The 18,942-nt window shown below is 37.2% G+C and overlaps 3 protein-coding genes and 1 non-coding gene across 7 annotated transcripts; 1 reads left to right on the forward strand and 3 right to left on the reverse strand.

Moving 5' to 3' along the window:
• Positions 1-4,491: 4,491 nt before the first annotated feature.
• On the forward strand, positions 4,492-5,295 carry LOC120153762 (zinc finger protein 1-like). Its single transcript, XM_039165648.1, has one exon. The coding sequence runs from the start codon at positions 4,492-4,494 to the stop codon at positions 5,293-5,295; it is 804 nt and encodes a 267-aa protein (XP_039021579.1).
• A 7,045-nt stretch (positions 5,296-12,340) lies between these two features.
• Positions 12,341-14,149, reverse strand: LOC120154230 (putative pectinesterase/pectinesterase inhibitor 22). The gene is made up of 2 exons (XM_039166045.1): positions 13,198-14,149; positions 12,341-13,060 (listed from the first exon to the last, which is right to left on the reverse strand). Exons 1-2 carry the CDS (start codon positions 14,129-14,131, stop codon positions 12,390-12,392), a joined length of 1,605 nt encoding a protein of 534 aa, XP_039021976.1. The 5' UTR covers positions 14,132-14,149; the 3' UTR covers positions 12,341-12,389.
• Positions 14,150-15,489: 1,340 nt separating this feature from the next.
• LOC120154240 lies at positions 15,490-15,579 on the reverse strand. Its single transcript, XR_005518866.1, has one exon. It is a non-coding gene; the product is annotated as a small nucleolar RNA snoR69Y (small nucleolar RNA).
• Positions 15,580-15,957: 378 nt separating this feature from the next.
• On the reverse strand, positions 15,958-18,350 carry LOC120154231 (probable protein phosphatase 2C 73). 4 transcript variants are annotated; one of them, XM_039166048.1, is made up of 6 exons: positions 18,303-18,350; positions 17,232-17,488; positions 16,837-17,145; positions 16,630-16,747; positions 16,314-16,537; positions 15,958-16,223 (listed from the first exon to the last, which is right to left on the reverse strand). In XM_039166048.1, exons 2-6 carry the CDS (start codon positions 17,463-17,465, stop codon positions 16,041-16,043), a joined length of 1,068 nt encoding a protein of 355 aa, XP_039021979.1. In that variant the 5' UTR covers positions 17,466-17,488; positions 18,303-18,350; the 3' UTR covers positions 15,958-16,040. The 4 variants fall into 4 exon arrangements, with proteins under 4 accessions (XP_039021979.1, XP_039021978.1, XP_039021980.1 ...); XM_039166047.1 differs by lacking the exon at positions 18,303-18,350 and adding an exon at positions 18,183-18,293 and having other exon boundaries at positions 17,232-17,543; XM_039166049.1 differs by lacking the exon at positions 18,303-18,350 and adding an exon at positions 18,183-18,268.
• Positions 18,351-18,942: the final 592 nt, after the last annotated feature.

The following is an 18,942-nucleotide window of genomic DNA, read 5'->3' on the forward strand; positions in this document are numbered from 1 at the left end:
TCTCACTTTTTTCACCTTTTAAAAAAATCATTTCGACGGTACAATCGAAAGTCAATCATGATCCTCATCAGGGTCTTTGTCATTACCTATAGGGGAAACTCAAATTCGTATACCTTAAAAACTTCAGATAGTAGGTATACGGGATCCACAAAACAGTTATAGTCTTGACGTGTATGCGAGCAAGTTGCTATCACATGAGAGCATGGATACTTCAGAGCTTGAAAAAAACCCGCAGTCGCACATTCTGTCCCGTAGATTTACTCTTAACGACACAACTTCAATCCTTTGAAGAGGTCACGGCAACTCTGTGACATGAAACATTTCATGTTTTCTAGAGAAGCTTGTTACAGACATTCCATTTGATGCAACAATTTTTTTTGTAGATCTGCAACTAATCTAGGGTGATAGACATGACTGCCTTGCATCCAGGTTTGAGCTTGTCCCCCGACCTTCGCAAAAAGCGCCCCCAAACGAAAATATGTAGTTTTTACCAAAGCCGCTACAGGTAAGTGACGTGCACCCTTTAAGGTTGAATTGATTGCCTCAGCCAAGTTGGTCATCATGTGTCCATATCGATATCCACCATCATATGTGTCCGTCCACATTTCTTTATCGATGAGGCTGATGTAATCGTATCCTTCCTCGTTTTTGGCCCGCAAATCTTGAAGCATTTATTCAAACGTTTGAGGAAGTAGTTCGTAACCTGATCAAAAAATGTATAACTTACTAACATGCTTTCTTTGCAAAATTAAAATGATCGAAAGAAAACAAACTACATCAGTTTCATTTACCCATACACACAATTAATTGACGCTCATCATTCTTCTTGTACCTTCCATGGTAGTTCACAGTAATGTGTCGGAGATAATACCTATGTTGGACAAAGGGTGGTTACCATATTGGACCCAAAGACTTCATTGTTGTTTTGATCCCAGCTCCGCGATCTAAAATGACACATATTTTCCCCTCGTGATAACATGTGCACGTAAGTTTCGGAGAAAAAAAGCCCAAGAATATGTATCTTCTCCTTCAACAAGAGCAAAAGCAAATGGAAGAATGTTGTGATTGTCATCTTGGACAACTTCCAATAATAAAACTTGCTTGTATTTTCCATACAAGAAAGTCTCATCGATCTGTACCACAGGCTTGCAATATTTGACAGCATTAACGCACTGTGGGTAAGTCTAAAAAACCCGGTAGAATTGGCATCGATCGCGAAGAATTCGATCAGTATGGTATGCATAGGAGGTTTTGAAGTCCACAATTATCCCAGGATTCAACCTCCACACCGGCCTAAACCAGCCTGGAAATTCGTTGTAAGATGCATCCCATTTGCCATGAAGTTTGACAATGTCATTTTATTTTGCCAACCAAGCTTTTTTATAGGAGACAATGTACCCATACTGCGATTGTATAGTTGAAATCAACACAGCAACAGTTATATGAGAGCTTGATTTTACCATGGGCATGGTGGCTTGGCATATCCCTTCAGAGTCCAAGTTGGGATGATCTTGGTTGACCCCTCCTGCACAACATGTGTGAGGACCGTTATATACTGTTAGTTCCCATATGTTGTTTTTCCTCTTCCTCTTCGATACGCGAACCATCCAATTGCATCCATTTTCGCGTCGGGCACAGTAGCATACATATTTTTCTGTCGTGGAGCGGTCGACTCTCTATTGAACAGAATTACGAATATTGTAATTTTTTATAGCCATTATCACTTCTTCTTTTCTTGAAAACTCCATGCCTAAAGATAACTCACCATTATTTATTGATGAGTAATATCCATAGTTACCGAGATGAGGCATATCCACAAATTATGGCCCGTATGTTGCACCATAATCAACTTCATATATGTGTGTTGGAGGGTCAGTTTGTGCCACATTTAATGGAACTTCATCTACATTATCATCATCATCGGAGTTGCATTGCGGTGATTCTGGGTGAATGAATAATCCAATCTCAGCACCATCCGCACCAGGCTCACGAAGCGGTTCTTCTGGTGGAGATGATGGTTCCTCCATGCTCTCCACATTTAGGTCGAAGAACCTACTACTTGCACGCCTTTCCCTTGAACTAGAAGGCATATCGACATTGAGATCGAAAAAGCTCGCAGTCAAATGCCTCCCCTTGGAGCTTGAAGCCATCGTGTCAAATGGAAATTGCACAGATTGTTTTGTCGATGGCATCTCCATATTAAGGTCAAAGAAATTTGCAGATGAATGCCTTTCCCTTGAACTGGACGCGATGTTGTCATATGGATTGTTCGTGGACCCACCTCGGTACGTATCGTAAGGAGTTACAGATGAATGTCTCTCATTGAAGTTGATGTGACAACAACATGATGCGGTTTTCCCATTATGGCGTTAAAATCATTACACATTACTGTAGTCGGGTTGTCAACTTTATCAACTTGTTTAGCCAACCCATAGTGAGAGCTTAATAACTGACCCCAATCAGCACGCATTTAAACAAACTTTGCATACATCTCAATATCGCCGTCTAAATAATTACTTTGAGAATCAGCCATCATTTCAACATCATCATTGTTCGATAGTTTGAACGTTGTATAAGTTAATAACAATAATGATGTTGGAAATCTATATTGCAACGACGACATTCTTCTACTACTTCCAATATGAACCTTCCTCGAAATCTTCGTTATCAGCTTCTCAAGAGTTATGTTTCTCTTGAATGATATTTTAACACGCTCATTTGATACGAAAACAATGACGGTTTCATCTTCTCGAATTTCTCCATCATAATAAACAATAGCTGAAAGTCGCGCAATTATTAGAGTTTAAAAGTGCGACAATATTATATCTGTAAAAAACAACTGAAACAAACCTGATTAAATAAATAATATATGAACGAAAATATAACACAATAAATTTTTTACACATAAACGTGAATAATTTAAATAATATAATTTTATATTATTACATGCACCGCAAAAATATTTCGACGTATGCTCCCGCTTTCCCCTTGAACTAGCACAGAAATTAATTGAAAACAATTACTATAATATTTTTTCAAATAATCATAATAAACAATAAGTATAATAAAAAAATATTATAACAAAGTTACTTTATAACGAAAGATCGAATGAACTTCTGAATTAAATATAAGAGGACTGTCAGGTGTTATTTACTGAATGAAAGGATTGTTGTATTAATTTCTCGGTTGAGAGGGAATTGTGAGAGAGTTTACGGGGAGAGGGCTATTTATAGCTGAGAGTTGATGCTTTAAAGCCGAGAGCTCGGGGTAAATAATGTAAGGCGCGGTCTCTGCATCGCGTCTTGCATTATGCATGTCTAATAATTGAGCATGTGATAATTGAAAAGTGCGGTCCTACGTGTTGTAAGGCGCGCCCCAGGGCCGCTTTATACCCCACGTGGCACCAGATCAACGTAAAACGCACTGCAAGGGGCGCGCCTTACCCCACGTGACACCATATCAGTGTAAAGCGTACTACAGGGGGAAGCCTTACTGCAAATGGTGTTAGATCGAAAAAAATAATCTAAGGGTACGTGACAATAAATATTATAGGGTATATGTGATATTTTGAGAAAACGTCAAACAATTAGGTCCTACGGGAGCCATATACCTGAACCCATTTAAAAAATAATATATGAGCAAACTCGTCAATTGAGTGTGACGAGTTTGACTTGAACCCGTTTAAAAAATAATATATGAGCAAACTCGTCAATTAAGTGTGGCGAGTTTGACGTGCATTGTATTTCTCAAAATAATGTTTGAGTTGACCTGTTGAGCCTAATAATGGCCCCATTTACCAAATTATTATAGATATTTAATTATTAAAAACTGTTATATCAAAGTAAGCGTTGCAGGTTATTATTGGGCTTACATAGACTAATGAAAGGCCTCAATTATAACCCAAGCCTATCTAAACAATTGTGGTATGAATGAATCACCTCTACGTTAAAGATTATACATTTGTGTTTTCATTTACGGAGGATTAAATATCAGAAGGAATAAAGATCTGTTAAATTTGAACATTTATTTTTTGCTTACCAGACTAGATGAACTTTATTACATGAACTCTCACGTATGTATAGTAATATTACATAAAATATATAGTTTCTATGACTTTACATAAAATATTACACAACCTTCCTTGTATTTTCTGTATTTTGACTTGATCGTTATTATTAATGTCTGGATTTGGGAGTTAAAATGATATAGAATGCACCGATTTCTTATTTTTGGTAACTAAATAAAGCAAATTAATTACTTACTGTTACCATATCTTCTAATCTTTGACTTATCAATTAATTAGTTGGCCATAATTCTTATGGTAAACAATTTTTTTTTGGATTAAAAAATATAAACAAAGCTTTTAGTCTCATATCCCTTTGATGCATTTGCTTCTATCAATATTCCATCATAAATTACAAAGATGCACTTTGTAAATCAAATCCATCAATAAATAGAACAAACATCTTTCATCTTTTTCAATATCTTTCCATGGAGACCTTATGTGTCAAACTACCAAGTTCTTCAGATGCTTCAAGCATCTCAGCCACATCAGAGGATGAAACTCAAAACAACTCCGGCAAAGGCGAAAACACCACGACGGCCGACGCCGCCTCCAAACAGGAAGAGGAAGTGTTTGTTAACGTCCAACGGTCTCACGAACACTCGTCCAACGATCCGAAATCAGGGTTTCGTCTTTCACTGAATGACAAGTTCTCTGAGGACGAATCGGTTGAACTCAAACTTTCTTCGTCGTTGAAGCAGCAGTCGTCGAAAGCTAGGGCGTTCACCTGCGGTTTCTGCAACAAGGAGTTCTCGACGTCTCAGGCGTTGGGGGGGCATCAGAACGCGCATAAACAGGAACGGGCGATCGCCAAGCGACGTAAAGAGACCGACTTAGGGGTTTTGGGACCTTTGTGTCATGGCCAATATCCTTATTACTCGTATTCGAGCCTGTCTCAAGGCTTTTTGTGTGGATCTTTTAATAGGTCTCTTGGGATACGGATGGATTCTTCTTCTTCTTCTTCTTCTTCTTCTTCTGCATGGATTCAAAGGCCTGCAACAGTTCCGAGTTATCAATGGAGCTCACTCGGTTATCATTTTGGCCATGGCGGCATCGTGATGGATAGTTTCCAGGCTCAGAAGAGCAGCGTTTCGACAGCTACATCTATGTCCATGGCTGCAGCTTCGAGCGTTGGAAAAGCAAAAATATCGATGACAAGCAATCTCCATATACCAAAAAGTGAGGAGGAGGAGGATGATAATTCCGGGCTTGATTTGTCTCTTAAGCTTTAAATATTTGATTATGTTATAAAATTTAAGGGTTTCCCTGGGTTTTCATTCTAATAATGATAAATATTAGATTTAACAACTTTCATTCCCATATGAAGGTAAAAAAATAATGAAATTTCATCTTTTTTTTTAATTTCAAATTTGGCGTGTAATTTGAAATAATATCATGGATTTAGTTTTTTTTTTCTTTTATTATGTGTCATAAAGAAATACATTTAAATGTAATTTATTAATTTAATCAAGGCATGAGATAATACTTGCTTAATTAACTTTAATACAATGGTTCAGATACGTCTATTTTCCCAATAGAATATTATAGAAAAGAGAAAACTCATGTACAGTAAAAACCATTTCTTAAGTTATATAATTTATATTTAAGTTAAATAATTTAACTTATTTATTTATAGAATCTATTAAGTAGTAAAAAGATATTTTTATTCTCTATAGATAATTTGGATATTATATCTATAAAATGTTCAATAAATTTAAAACATTTTAAATAAATATTAGTTTATAATCTTCAATACCTTATATAAAATAATAACTAATACTCTTATATATAAATATGTGTAGTACGTGTTGCGGAAGACGGCTATCGGATAGAGCAAAATCGCAACTGATAATTTGAGAAAATAAAAATGAAGATAAAAGAGACACAAAATTTACGTGGAAAATCCCTAAAAATTTAGGGTAAAAACCACGGGCAACGGTAGAAGAATTTCACTATGAGAAAATAGGAATTACAACCTCTCTCGATCTACCAAGGAGAAAACAATGATAATTCTCTCTAGATAAAAAAGGAGAAAACAACTCTCAAGAAACTCTCTAAAATCTCTCTAGTATTGGAAGAAAGCTAGAATGTTTTGGGATGATTTTGAAGCTAAATGAGCTAGGGTATTTATAGTTGAAACTTAAGGAATAATCTTATAAATACCCTAAATTACAATGACTAAAATTAATTATCCCATTACCCAATTTCAACAAAAATTAGGTGCCTAATTTTTGACTTTGACAAAGCACCATTTGGTGCCTAATTTGGTGCCTAAATTATTTGACTTTTAACAATCTCCCACTTGAATATTTTGATTGGAATAATCATATCTTCACACCATTCTTTCTACCTTGTACCTTCATGTTGCTTACGTTTCTGATAGGCCACATGAGGATCGACACCAAGTAAATTTATCAGCGTTGATCGCCTTCGTCATGAAATCTGCTATGTTGTCTTTGGTATGGATCTTCTGCATATCTACTGTTCATTCTTCCACCTTTTCACGAATGAAATGGTACTGAACTCGTATGTGTTTTGTCCTTGAATGAAATGTTGGATTCCTTGCTAGATGCAAGGCACTTTGACTGTCACAAAACAGAGAGACATACTCTTGATTGTGCCCAAGCTTCTCCAATAACATCTTCAACCAAATTGCTTCTTTACTGGCTTGTGTAGCTGCTACATATTCTGCCTCTGTTGTGGATGTAGCCACAATTGACTGTAATTTTGAAACCCAGCTTACAGCTCCACCAGCAACTTTGAACACATATCCTGTAGTAGATTTGCTTTTATCCAAATCCCCTGCATAGTCATAATCTACATACTCATTGATTAGTAAGTTTGATCCTCCATAACATAATGCAACATTTGAGGTCCCTTTGATGTATCTCAGGATCCTCTTTACTGTATTCCAATGCTCTTTGCCTAGATTCGCCATGTATCGACTAACCACTCCCACTGCTTGTGCAATGTCTGGTCTTGTGCATATCATAGCGAACATTAAACCTCCAACTGCTGATGCATACGGTACTCGAGACATCTCCATCCTCTCTTCTTCACTGCTAGGACTCATACTGGAGGATAATTTGAAGTCAATAGGAAGAGGGGTAGAAATTGGCTTACAATCTTGCATGCTAAATCGTGACAAGATTTTCTTCAAGTAATTCTTTTGTGAAAGCCAAATCTTCCTATTACTTCTGTCTCGGTGAATTTGCATCCCTAGAATCTTGTTTGCTGATCCCAAGTCCTTCATTTCAAATTCCCTAGCCAGTTGTGCCTTCAATTCTTCAATATGATCTTTGTTGGGTCCTGCAATCAACATGTCATCCACATACAACAGAAATATAACAAAATCGTTATCACCAGACCTCTTGAAATAAGCACAAGGGTCAGCATTAAGTCTGTTGTATCCAAGGCACATAATGAAGGAATCAAATCTCTTATACCAACACCTCGGCGCCTGCTTTAGACCGTACAGAGATTTGTTCAACCTGCAAACCAAGTTCTTCTTTTCGTCTTCTTCAAAACCTTCAGGTTGGAGCATATAAATCTCTTCTTCAAGATTTCCATGAAGAAAAGTTGTTTTAACATCTAGTTGCTCTAGATGTAAGTTCAATGTAGCACACATTGCCAAAACTACTCGAACTGTTGTTAGTCGAACCACAGGAGAAAATATTTCATTGAAATCAATACCTTCTTTTTTAGCATATCCTTTGACCACCAGTCTTGCACGATACCTCTCAACTTGATCGTCACCATTTCGCTTGATTTTGAAGACCCATTTGTTACCAATTGGCTTCCTTTGTTGTGGTAGTGGCACAATGTCCCATGTATTATTTTTATGAAGGGCTTCGATTTCTTCTTGCATCGCCATCATCCACAGTGAAGCATCTGAGCTGTTTATTGCCTCCTGGTATGTTGATGGCTCACCGTCCTTTGTTAAAAGGCAGTATGCAATATTACCTTCTATAACATAATCTGAGTGCCAATTGGGACGTCTTCTCACACGATCTGATTGACGAGTTGTTGGAGCTTCAGAACTCTCTGGTTCTTGTTCATCATGTGATGGTTCTGCTTCAAAAGAATCTCCTTCTTCAAACTCTTTTTCCACATGTATCTGAGTAGTCTCTGACTTTTCAGCGCTATCATCGTCTTCTTTTCTTTGTAGTTTATCTTCTACAAAGATAACATCTCTACTAATGATCACTTTGCGGGCAGTGGGATCCCACAAGCGATACCCCTTTACTCCATCAGCATACCCCAAGAATTTGCATTTCCTGGATTTTGGATCCAACTTTGAAATTTCTTGGGAGTTGTACATCACGTACACTATACTTCCAAATATATGGAGGTTTGAATAATCAGATGGTTTTCCAGTCCACATCTCCATTGGTATCTTCAGCTCTATTGCAGTTGATGGAGCTCGATTCACCAAATAACAGGCGGTATTGACTGCTGCTGCCCAGAATGATTTTTCTAGGCCTGCATCCCTCAACATTGCTCTTGTTATTTCTAACAAGGTTCTGTTCATCCGCTCTGCCACTCCATTTTATTGAGGAGTGTTCGCCACTGTGAACTGTCTTTTGATGCCTTCTTTCTTGCAAAAGTCATCAAATTCTTCACTTGTGTATTCTCCTCCATTATCTGTTCTGAAACACTTGATTTTATTTCCAAAATCAAGTTCCACCCGCGCTTTGAAGTTTTTGAAAGTTGAAAACACATCGGACTTCTTCTTAATAGGGTACACCCAACATCTCCTGGAGTAGTCATCAATAAATGAGACAAAATATTTTGCTCCACCTAGGGATGTAACTGGTGCTTTCCATACGTCAGAGTGAACTATTTCTAGAACACTTTTGCCTCTAGAATTTGATGTGTTGAATTCCAACCGGTGCTGCTTACTTGTTATGCAATGCTCACATAAAGCAAGTGATACATTTGTTAAGCCTGGAAGTAGCTTTTGCTCCACAAGGACTTTCATTCCTTGTTCTGACATGTGTCCAAGTTTCTTATGCCATAGCATTGCAGAATCTGAACTTCATGAGGCAACAGAGGCTTCTGCTTCTAGCAATGTCTCTCCCTTCAGCACGTACAAGTTTGCAGCTATCTTTTCACCTTTCAGCACCACAAGCGCTCCACGGAACACCTTCATGATTCCTTTCTGTGTTTCAATCTTGCTAGCATTATTATCCAACAATCCGTAGGATAATAAATTTTTCTTCAGACCTTTCACGTGCCGCACATCTCGAACAACTTTAATTGTTCTATCATACATCTTCAATTTGATAGTTCCCACGCCAACGATCTCTAAGGCATGATCATTGCAACTATACACAGATCCTCCTGAGACAGGTTCATAATGATGTAACCATTCTCTTCTTGAGGTCATGTGATATGTTGCTCCCGAATCAATGAGCCATATATCTGGAAATCGTTTTCTTCCTTCCACGGTGGTTGACGCTTCACAGCATAGAGCATCTCCATCATCTGAAGTGTTTGCGGTATTGCCTTGTGGATTGGAGTTTTTATTTAGACTCCAATAATCCTTCTTCAAGTGACCCTTCTTTCCACAGTTGTAACACTTTAAATTCTTCTTGCTTTTCGACTTCGATCTACCATGTTTGTGACTGCTGCTTTGGCCACGTTCTGTTGATCTCCCTCTCATCGTTGTCATCGTTGTCAATGCTTCTGCTTGTTGCAGATTTACTTGTCTGTCTTCCTTGTTCTTGCGCCGATTTTCTTCTTGTAGAACAGCAGCTGCAACGTCATCGAAGACTAGACTGGTGACATTACTGTTTGTCAAGTTGATGATGAGTTGATCATATGAATCCGGTAGACTTTAAAGTAGAAGTTCAGCACGTTCTTGTTCTCCTATTTTACAACTTAAGGATGTAAGCTGAGAAAATAAAATGTTCAGTGTATTTAAGTGCTCCGTCACTGAAGTAGATTCTAGCATACGGAGAGTGTACAATTTTCTCTTAAGGAAAATTTTATTGTGCAACGATGTGGCCTCGTACAGTTTGGTGAGAATATCCCATATCTCCTTAGCTGTCTTCTTCTCCTCGATACTTGACAATACTTCATCTGCTAATGCTAGATGAAAGTTTTCCATAGCATTTCCGTCCATTTCGATCCATTTGTTATCGTCTGTGAAATCTACTGGCCTTTCGCTGATAGCTGCTAGACAACCGTCTTTCCTCATGATGGCCTTCATCTTCAATTTCCACAATGAGAAATTTCTCCCATTGAACTTTTCAATATCAAATTTCGTTGCCATTGCTTCGTTTACGGATAGCTCCCACTATTTCACTATCGTGAATAGTTCTCTGGAACCTTCAAAGAATGGGTAATAACTTCTTACTTTCTTATGTTGGAGGATCCACCTTTTGGTGGAAACCACAAAGACAATAAGCAGATATTACACACTCTAATATAGCTCGGATACCAATTGTTGCGGAAGACGGCTATCGGATAGAGCAAAATCGCAACTGATAATTTGAGAAAATAAAAATGAAGATAAAAGAGACACAAAATTTACGTGGAAAACCCCTAAAAATTTAGGGTAAAAACCACAGGCAACGGTAGAAGAATTTCACTATGAGAAAATAGGAATTACAACCTCTCTCGATCTACCAAGGAGAAAACAATGATAATTCTCTCTAGATAAAAAAGGAGAAAACAACTCTCAAGAAACTCTCTAAAATCTCTCTAGTATTGGAAGAAAGCTAGAATGCATTGGGATGATTTTGAAGCTAAATGAGCTAGGGTATTTATAGTTGAAACTTAAGGACTAATCTTATAAATACCCTAAATTACAATGACTAAAATTAATTATCTCATTACCCAATTTCAACAAAAATTAGGTGCCTAATTTTTGACTTTGACAAAGCACCATTTGGTGCCTAAATTATTTGACTTTTAACAGTACGTATAAAGTATACTATATATTTATTTTAATTTGATTTTTTATGCTTTGCAAGTTTTAATTGAATAAAGAAGAAAAATCACAACTGATGATTTATTTCTTGTTTTGCATATTTGGAAGTGATATTACCATTGTTGATCCGTCTAGGATTTAATTACACAGCTAGCTTTTACATGGTTTCTCATTTATATAATATTAAATGTTAGTATTTTTCAAATTTGTATTTGGATAAGACTTGCCTTACTTAAACTTGAAACTTGCAAATCTTTATGAAATATTTCAAATTTAGTGTACAAGTCCTAGTATTTATTAAACTTGGCTCCTCCCATTGATTGTTAGTTCCAATATGACCCCTTGGAAAAAGAATTGATTATCAACTAATTATTTTAATATTTAGGTGAATAATGTCTTAATTCATGTGCATTTGTTTCTTGTTAGTTAACTATTCAATTTTTTTTCTTCCAATTTTAACTATGCCGCTTCTGTAATCTTAACAATCAAATTCACCTCTACAAATTATATTATGAATTTATTAGTGTATATTTTGTTAGTGGTACTAAATACTTGTAAGAAGAATTAGTTTTTGATTGTATAAGAGTAGTTCTTAACCAATTTAAAGGTAATTCATCAAATATTATGCAAGTATTTAAGATGTTTAAGACTTGATGAGTGAACTTCCATGGCTATTTGCAGTTACGGATCCATAAATATTTTTTAGAGTAGACACACACATATTAATTATTGAAATATTTCTTATGTGGTGGGTATAAATAAAATGTCAGAGTGGACATCAATGGTAAAATAAACAACTAATATAAAATAATTTGTATTCCAGTATAGACACGTGCTCAATATGAGTGTGCTTTGCAACCACCATTGATTATTTGGTTTACGTATGAATTGAAGTTTTTGAAGATTTGAATACAAAATTTTTAATAGAACTCATGTCAAATAATAGATTGCTAGATATTAACTCAAATTCTAATCGATAATTAAATCAAAATTTTATTATAATTATATTAGTTGAAGATTATTTTATGATTAAGTTTATGTAATTGAAAATTCTTATCGAATATTCTCGGACCTAACTCAGACCTACATGCAAAACGACGATGGATTTTAGGCATTAAATTAGCAAAAATGGTTAAACGAAATTAATTTTTGGGTGAAAAAAAAAAAACTGAACCTAATTACATGATTTTGTATTAAAAGTTTATTGTTTGATATAACTCAAAGTGGAAATCTTATTGTCATTGTCCACACCTAAAATCAAATAACTACTAGTAACGAAGCTTGCCAGATATCTGATCTTCACATCACATAAAAATACATATAATCAATCATTACTATCACTGAAAAATTAGCATATGACGCTATAGATATAAATAAAAAATCATTTAATTAATTGGTCGGTCCTTCGGTGAACTTGATTCCGGTTGCCGGCAACCACGACTGGCCGTTAAGGAACCTTCCAACAGAGAAGTAACCTGCGGTGGAAGCATCTCTGATAATGTGGTAGCCAGGCCATCTAACCCGTCCAGATAGCGAAGAACCAGGGCCATAGTTCATATACTCGCCGTACCAGAGCGTGTTCAAGGCAAAGTTTCCGTACCACTCGAGCCACCCTCTAGGCTGCACCAGGCCACTCATGTAACTGTTCAGAAAAACCGTCCTCGAGTACGGCTTCCACGGCCTCCCTAGATAAGTCGGTTGAGTGGCTAGAATATAGCTGTTCTGGATCGAAAACCCCGTGTTCTGGTTCGGGTTTTTCCGTCCCTGAGCGGTGATGGTCACCTTCTGAAGCGGTAAAGGCACTCGAGTGAATATCTTGCAGTTCTGGAGAACAGCTGCACCATTGCCGAAGATGAAGTCTATGGTGCCGTAAATGTTGCATTCACGGTAGAACTGGCGGAGGGAGTGGATGTAGAGGGTGTCCTGATAGCCTTCAATGCTGCATCGAAAGAAAGCCGATTGATCGGAATCCACACGGAGAGCGACGGCCTGGTGATTCTCCGGTCCGGCCGTGTTTCGAAACGTTATGTCTCTTGCTATGAATCCCTTTCCAGAAACAGCTGCAAGGAATATTACATGAAGCGTGTGCATTCAAAAATGGAATCTCGCCTTATAAAAGAAATACTTCATTTAGTATTGTTGAGTATAATTTTGCTAATTCAATGTTTAAATTGAAGATAATTAGTATGGTACGAACCAACGGTTGCAGTTCGAAACGTGGTCCATCCTTGCAAGAAATTCCGGTTCCCAGTCACAATAGTTCGTCCAATTCCATCTCCTACAAGCATAATATTGGTCTTCTTCTTCTTCATGTCAATGTTCTCCTTGTAAACACCCTGCTTCACATAAATGACGTACCTCCTGTTAGTATGACTTGGAGCTTCGTCGACGGCATCCGTAATCGACGAATAACGTCCACTCCCATCTAATGACACGACGGCATCCGCATGCATGTGACGCGAATGAGTCCGGAGAAGCTCTTGATCGCCGTCAGTCATCCATTCCGGAAATTCAGAGCTCGCATTCTTGGTGGAAGTGATATGGCGAGGCGGTGGGAAAGGCAAGCTATGCAACTGAGTGTACAATGCCAAAACATTGCCGATGAGTTGCGTTACTTGTTTCACGCTGCCTCGGATGAAGCTCTCGAGGTGTCGGTCAGTTCCCTCGAAGCCTTCGAGGCACGTATCTTGGTTACTCAACGCAGCGCTTAACCAAGCCTTGAGGTTCCCTTCGTATTCAGCACTTGAACCACCGTCACGAATCTTTCTCATCTCGGCTAAAGACCAGGCTAGTTCGGACACAGAGAAATCGAGGAGTTCCTTGCAATCCTCGATGGCCATCTGCTCGCGGTAACTCGCGGACAAACCAGTGAACCTCGTCATGGTGTCAATGGCTCGTCTTGCTTCGTTAAGCGTGGTCCTCAATGCAGCATGCAAGACCGACGATGGGGTTTGGGGCCCTGAGTTTTGAAGCTCGGTTTGAATATTCGACAGGCATTGATAATTGTTATCAACGCCCCTACAGGCTTGTGATACCAGTGGTTGACTGTTTAAGCTCTGGTTAACGTCCGGTGAAGCTTGGAATGAAGGTAACAGTAAGAAAATTGTAAAAAGAAAATTGGCAAAGGCCATTTTCTTGGGAGAGAAAGATGCTGGTATGGGTATTTGTGGGCTTTTCTTTTTTACTGAGGATGTGAGATTTTATATGAAAATAATGAAAGGATCGTTTGCTTAGTAAGAAAGGAAACGGCGTTTGAGTTATGAAATGAGCTTGGTTTTATGCTTTTTCCCCTGACCAAGTTATGCTTTCCATTCCTTTTGTCCTTCGCCATTTTGCGCTTGCTGGTCAAGATGGGCGCTGCTATTTTCACACCAGCTATTCTTACAAGCACCAAGTTCAAGCCACTCGCCGCACAATTCAATGAAGCATCTCGCCAGGCCTTGGGCTTCGGAACTAGTAGGCCTGCTTATTGTTGATTGATGGCTAATTAAAGCCCATGCCTATAGTAAAACCGGCTTGATTTCTATAAACCATTATATATATAATATTATTTTAAATGATTTCGAGTAATTACAAAATTACCTTTATTCATATAATAATAAACACACATTCTATTATCCTAACCATTAAGAAAAGTTAACCGTTAGCGATTAATCGTTATTAACGATTCGGTTACAGGTTAACCTATTACAATTATTTATCAATTTTTTTCATAATTCATATTACAAAAAATGTAACATTTAACACACTTAAACTGGTATAAGTGAATAAAAAAATATATCACTTAACATAATTATACTAGTGTAATTATATTTATGTATTTTTAAAGAAATAAAAAAATAAAATAAAAAAATTATATTAAATTATTTGTGTAAAAATATAAGAAATTAAAAATATAATTATAAATTTAATTTATTAACGATTAACCAACATTTATTAAAATTTGTAACCATAAGCTTAAACATTAATTATTATTTTTAATAATTTAGTTAATTAAAATGGCTTAATATTAACAATTCAATTAATTAACATGTTAAATATAACGGTTATATTGGTTACGGTTTTTTTAAGACCCCTAAAGAGCAGCATGCTACGGCTGTTGCACACCATGTGTTTGAAGAAAAGTTTTTTTTTTTTTTTTTTTTTTTTTGGATGACCCTGGAGTTTGGGAACCATACGTTTCCTCCGGATCCAAACTACTCCAAGATTCAAGCCTTTCAATTAGTCAATGATGCTTTGAAACAAATGTTATAATAATCCTGTTAAAACAAGAATAAAACCTAAAATCTGTTGTCCAACAACAAGATATAAACTTCAAATCAATCTGGGTTTAGCGACCAGTCTCCTCTTCCTTTTGTTTTTCTTTGCCAAAATAAAACCAGTTTAGATGCATATGAAAATTTCAAATCCGTGATTGACGAAGGAAATCATAAACTTGTGAGGGAAATTTTCTAAAAGAGAGAAATATATGAAGCATGAACAGGAGAGAGAATTGCTCAGATAGGTTTTGATCTATCCCAGACCTTGATAAGGTCTCATAATGAGCTGGGATTAAACATCTATCATCATCGCGCCATCATCGATTTTTTAAGGAAATAATAATAATTGGGTAAGCAAAACTCATCAAAACAAGTTAACACACAGTGAAGATAAGAAGAAAGAATATGGCAGCTTTACGACAATGAAGATTTAAAGGAATGAAAATGAGGAGGTTTAGGGTTTAATTTTCATAAATACCCATCGTCTTTTGCTCTAACATCAACTGTACCCCCAAATATTTGAGTCACAGAAACTTCTGGGGCAGATTCATGGCATCATACACCTGTCCGACTTTTCCTTGTTTAATTATTATATTATTGGAATGAAGTTGTTTAAACTACTGTTTGGATTAAACACTCGGGGGTATTTGATGACCTTTCTAAGTTGCAACAACTAATTGTAATTTTACAAGCTTAACTAAGAAAAAAAACAATACGTAAGAGCCATAATCTTCGCTCAATTTACATTAACAACTCTGTTGAAGTTGTAACAAAAGCAACTTCATTCCAAGGGAGAAGAGTGGAAGAAGAGGCAGATGGCTGAAATATCATCTATTGCAATGCCCTTCCTCTTCCTTTTCCAAGCCTGGACGGCAAACTCGACCAGCCGCTTAGCTGCCTTTGCCTTGTCCGGTCTCGAAGACACTATTCGAATCGCTTCCTCATTGGATACAACATCCCATACCTGCAGGGCAAAATTCATTCACAAATCAAAAGCACTGCCATTTCGTAGATTTCGATCAAAGCTTCTGTATATGTATGTGTACGTGCATACCCCATCTGTAGCAAGCACAACAAATTGGTCTCTGCAGGTTATATGTCGTTGTGTGACTTCTGGAACCGAAATAAGCCCGTAATCTTTTATGCAGTAGTCCCCGAAAGCTCTTGACATCGCCAGCCCCGGTGACTCCTCATCAGGTAGCCAAACCCTGTGCACCCCTGGCTCGTCATGCAGGCAGAAAACCCGGCCTTTGCACTGAATTATCCGCTCGGCCTCCTCTGCAAGCAACATCAACTGAAAACATAAGGATCTCAATGTCTTCTCTTTCGGGGTTTTTCAACATTTTTAGAGAGAGTGGCTAAGAACTCACGAGGTAAGTTCGGCTTGAAATCTAAGGTAAGCTGAATGGGAACCAAGTCCCCATCGTCTGATGTTGTAGCCAAAACAGCCCGAGAATCACCGACGTTGGCTACATATATGAGGTCACCCTATCAAATGTAAATGTGGATTTATTCTCAAAGATCATGTAAATGTTCTCCAATGCAGTCGAGTGTTCAAGTAATACTAAACCGAGTACCTGTCTGACAATTGTTAACGCAGTGGTTCCACTGTAAAAGGAATCGATCTTCCTATGCTGCTCGAGCTTGCGATCAACGGCGGCACAAGTCTTTAGATAAGAGTGCTTCCATGTATGAAACCTCTTAAGCTTTTTATCGGATTCTAAATCAGTATCCGGGTCGAGCGATGCTTGAGCTAGAGTCTCTTGCCAATTGCAGAGCAAGGATGAAGGCATTGATTCTCGAACTTTTTTAGCTACAAAATGACCCCAGGGACCATGCCCATCAAATATCCCACAAAACAACATGTCTGATTGACATCCAAATTCCTATCCCCAAGCAAAAAGAAAACAGGATGTAATATTCACAAGGCAAAACAATCATATCTACATAGTAAAAAAAAACTTCATTTTACCTCCCACACAATGGCACAATCCTGATTCACTCCTTTCCTGCCTCTCTTGGAGAAAACCGAGGCAAAATTATTCGAACCATCGACGTTTACCGAACCCGAAGACCTCAAAATCATGTCGTTTCTCTTCGCGTCCTTCGCCATTGCCTCGGCAGCCTCTCGTCTGTCATCGTTCCCGGAGTTTTTCCCTCTCAATGACCTTGCTAATCCATTCAACATGGAGGAAAATTGCCTCATTGCCCTCTAGAATTCAATAACCACTACCAAAAAAAAGACAAACTTTTGTTGTTGTTTTACTTGTTGTAGATCCAAAATCTGTCCATTTGAAAACAAATACATATAGTCACAGAAGACAGAACATTGCTTCAGATGCAGTACAAGGTTAAAAGCACATTGAACAAGAGTAATAATGTTAGCCAGTAAAAGACATAATCTGATTCAGAAAGGTGGGGAATCTAACAATTTATTAATAGTAAAAAAATTAAAACTTTAATTCTAAAAGGCTGTACAGAGAATATTCATTATGTCATAAGAATTCAAATATCCTCCCCCACTAGGAAATTTGAGAGGAGCTAAAGAAATACCAACTAGTAAACAGATAGACTCTTAACACTTCAGGCTTAGCTGGCTATACCCCATCACCTGCTGTTTGGCTGCCAAGAAAGGATAGTGGGAAAGAAAGGGAAAGTTGAAATTGCGATCTTTTAGTATGTTTGTAAACATTGGGGCTAGTGGCAACTTGGAAGGTAAAAGATGGAAGTCTAGAGCTTACTAGAACTTCAAGTTAGTTGAAATTTCCCTTTATAGTAAAGGCAAAAACCAAAAGATAGAGCTTTCTGTTTTTCCTTATGATTCTCCAGATAATCAAAGGAACACCCAGAAATATGTATTTTCTCAGCAATCAAACAAGCCACAACAACCAAAAAAAGAAAAAAGAAAACACCAATATCAAACCTCAACAGTAAATGGTTTGCTGAGTAGTTGATAGAAGCAACCAGAATGCAGTGACTTGAACTTTACAAGGGAAGCTGAGAAACCGAGAGTTGAAATATGGATATTGATCAGAGAAAATACCCATGGTTTAAAGAAAGAATATTTTCCTTTGTTTTTTTGTGTGTTAGGTTCTGGGTGCTTTAATTCTTATCTGCGAAGAAGAAAGAAAACGAAGGAACCACTTGTGCAAGTAATTAAGTAACATGCAAACAACGAAACAAAATTTGCAATGACTTCCTTCCTTTCTTTTTTTCTTTTTCTTTTGTAAGAGTATAAAACTACTCCTTTTTATTTTCCTTATCCAAACAGAAAAAACAGTGGCCTTTGCCATTTGTGGAAGCTTTTATAATGTTCTTTTAGCTTCCCTTCTTTCTTTTTCCTTTTTTGCTGTTTTTAAACAAATTACTAATTTCCATGATTTTTTTTACAATATATGATTATTTTTCAACTCAATTATGAATTCAAAATATTACACCGTAAATACACCAAATGATAAGGGCTGTGTTGATATATGACTTCCCTTGAATTAGCAGCTGATGAGTCAAAAGCAAAGTTCAACTTTAGGTTAAATTTTATACTGTTCTTTTCTACGCGCTTTTCATGGAACCAAAATCTTAGGTACTCGAAATCATGCAAAATCTCAAATATTGAATATAATATTTGATTACCATTCATTTGGCCCAAAAACATGTGTAGAACTTCCCATGCAACAACTCTAAAA

Source organism: Hibiscus syriacus, unplaced genomic scaffold (assembly GCF_006381635.1).
Source record: "Hibiscus syriacus cultivar Baekdansim isolate YM2019G1 unplaced genomic scaffold, ASM638163v2 tig00111105_pilon, whole genome shotgun sequence".
NCBI classification, from domain to species: domain Eukaryota; kingdom Viridiplantae; phylum Streptophyta; class Magnoliopsida; order Malvales; family Malvaceae; genus Hibiscus; species Hibiscus syriacus.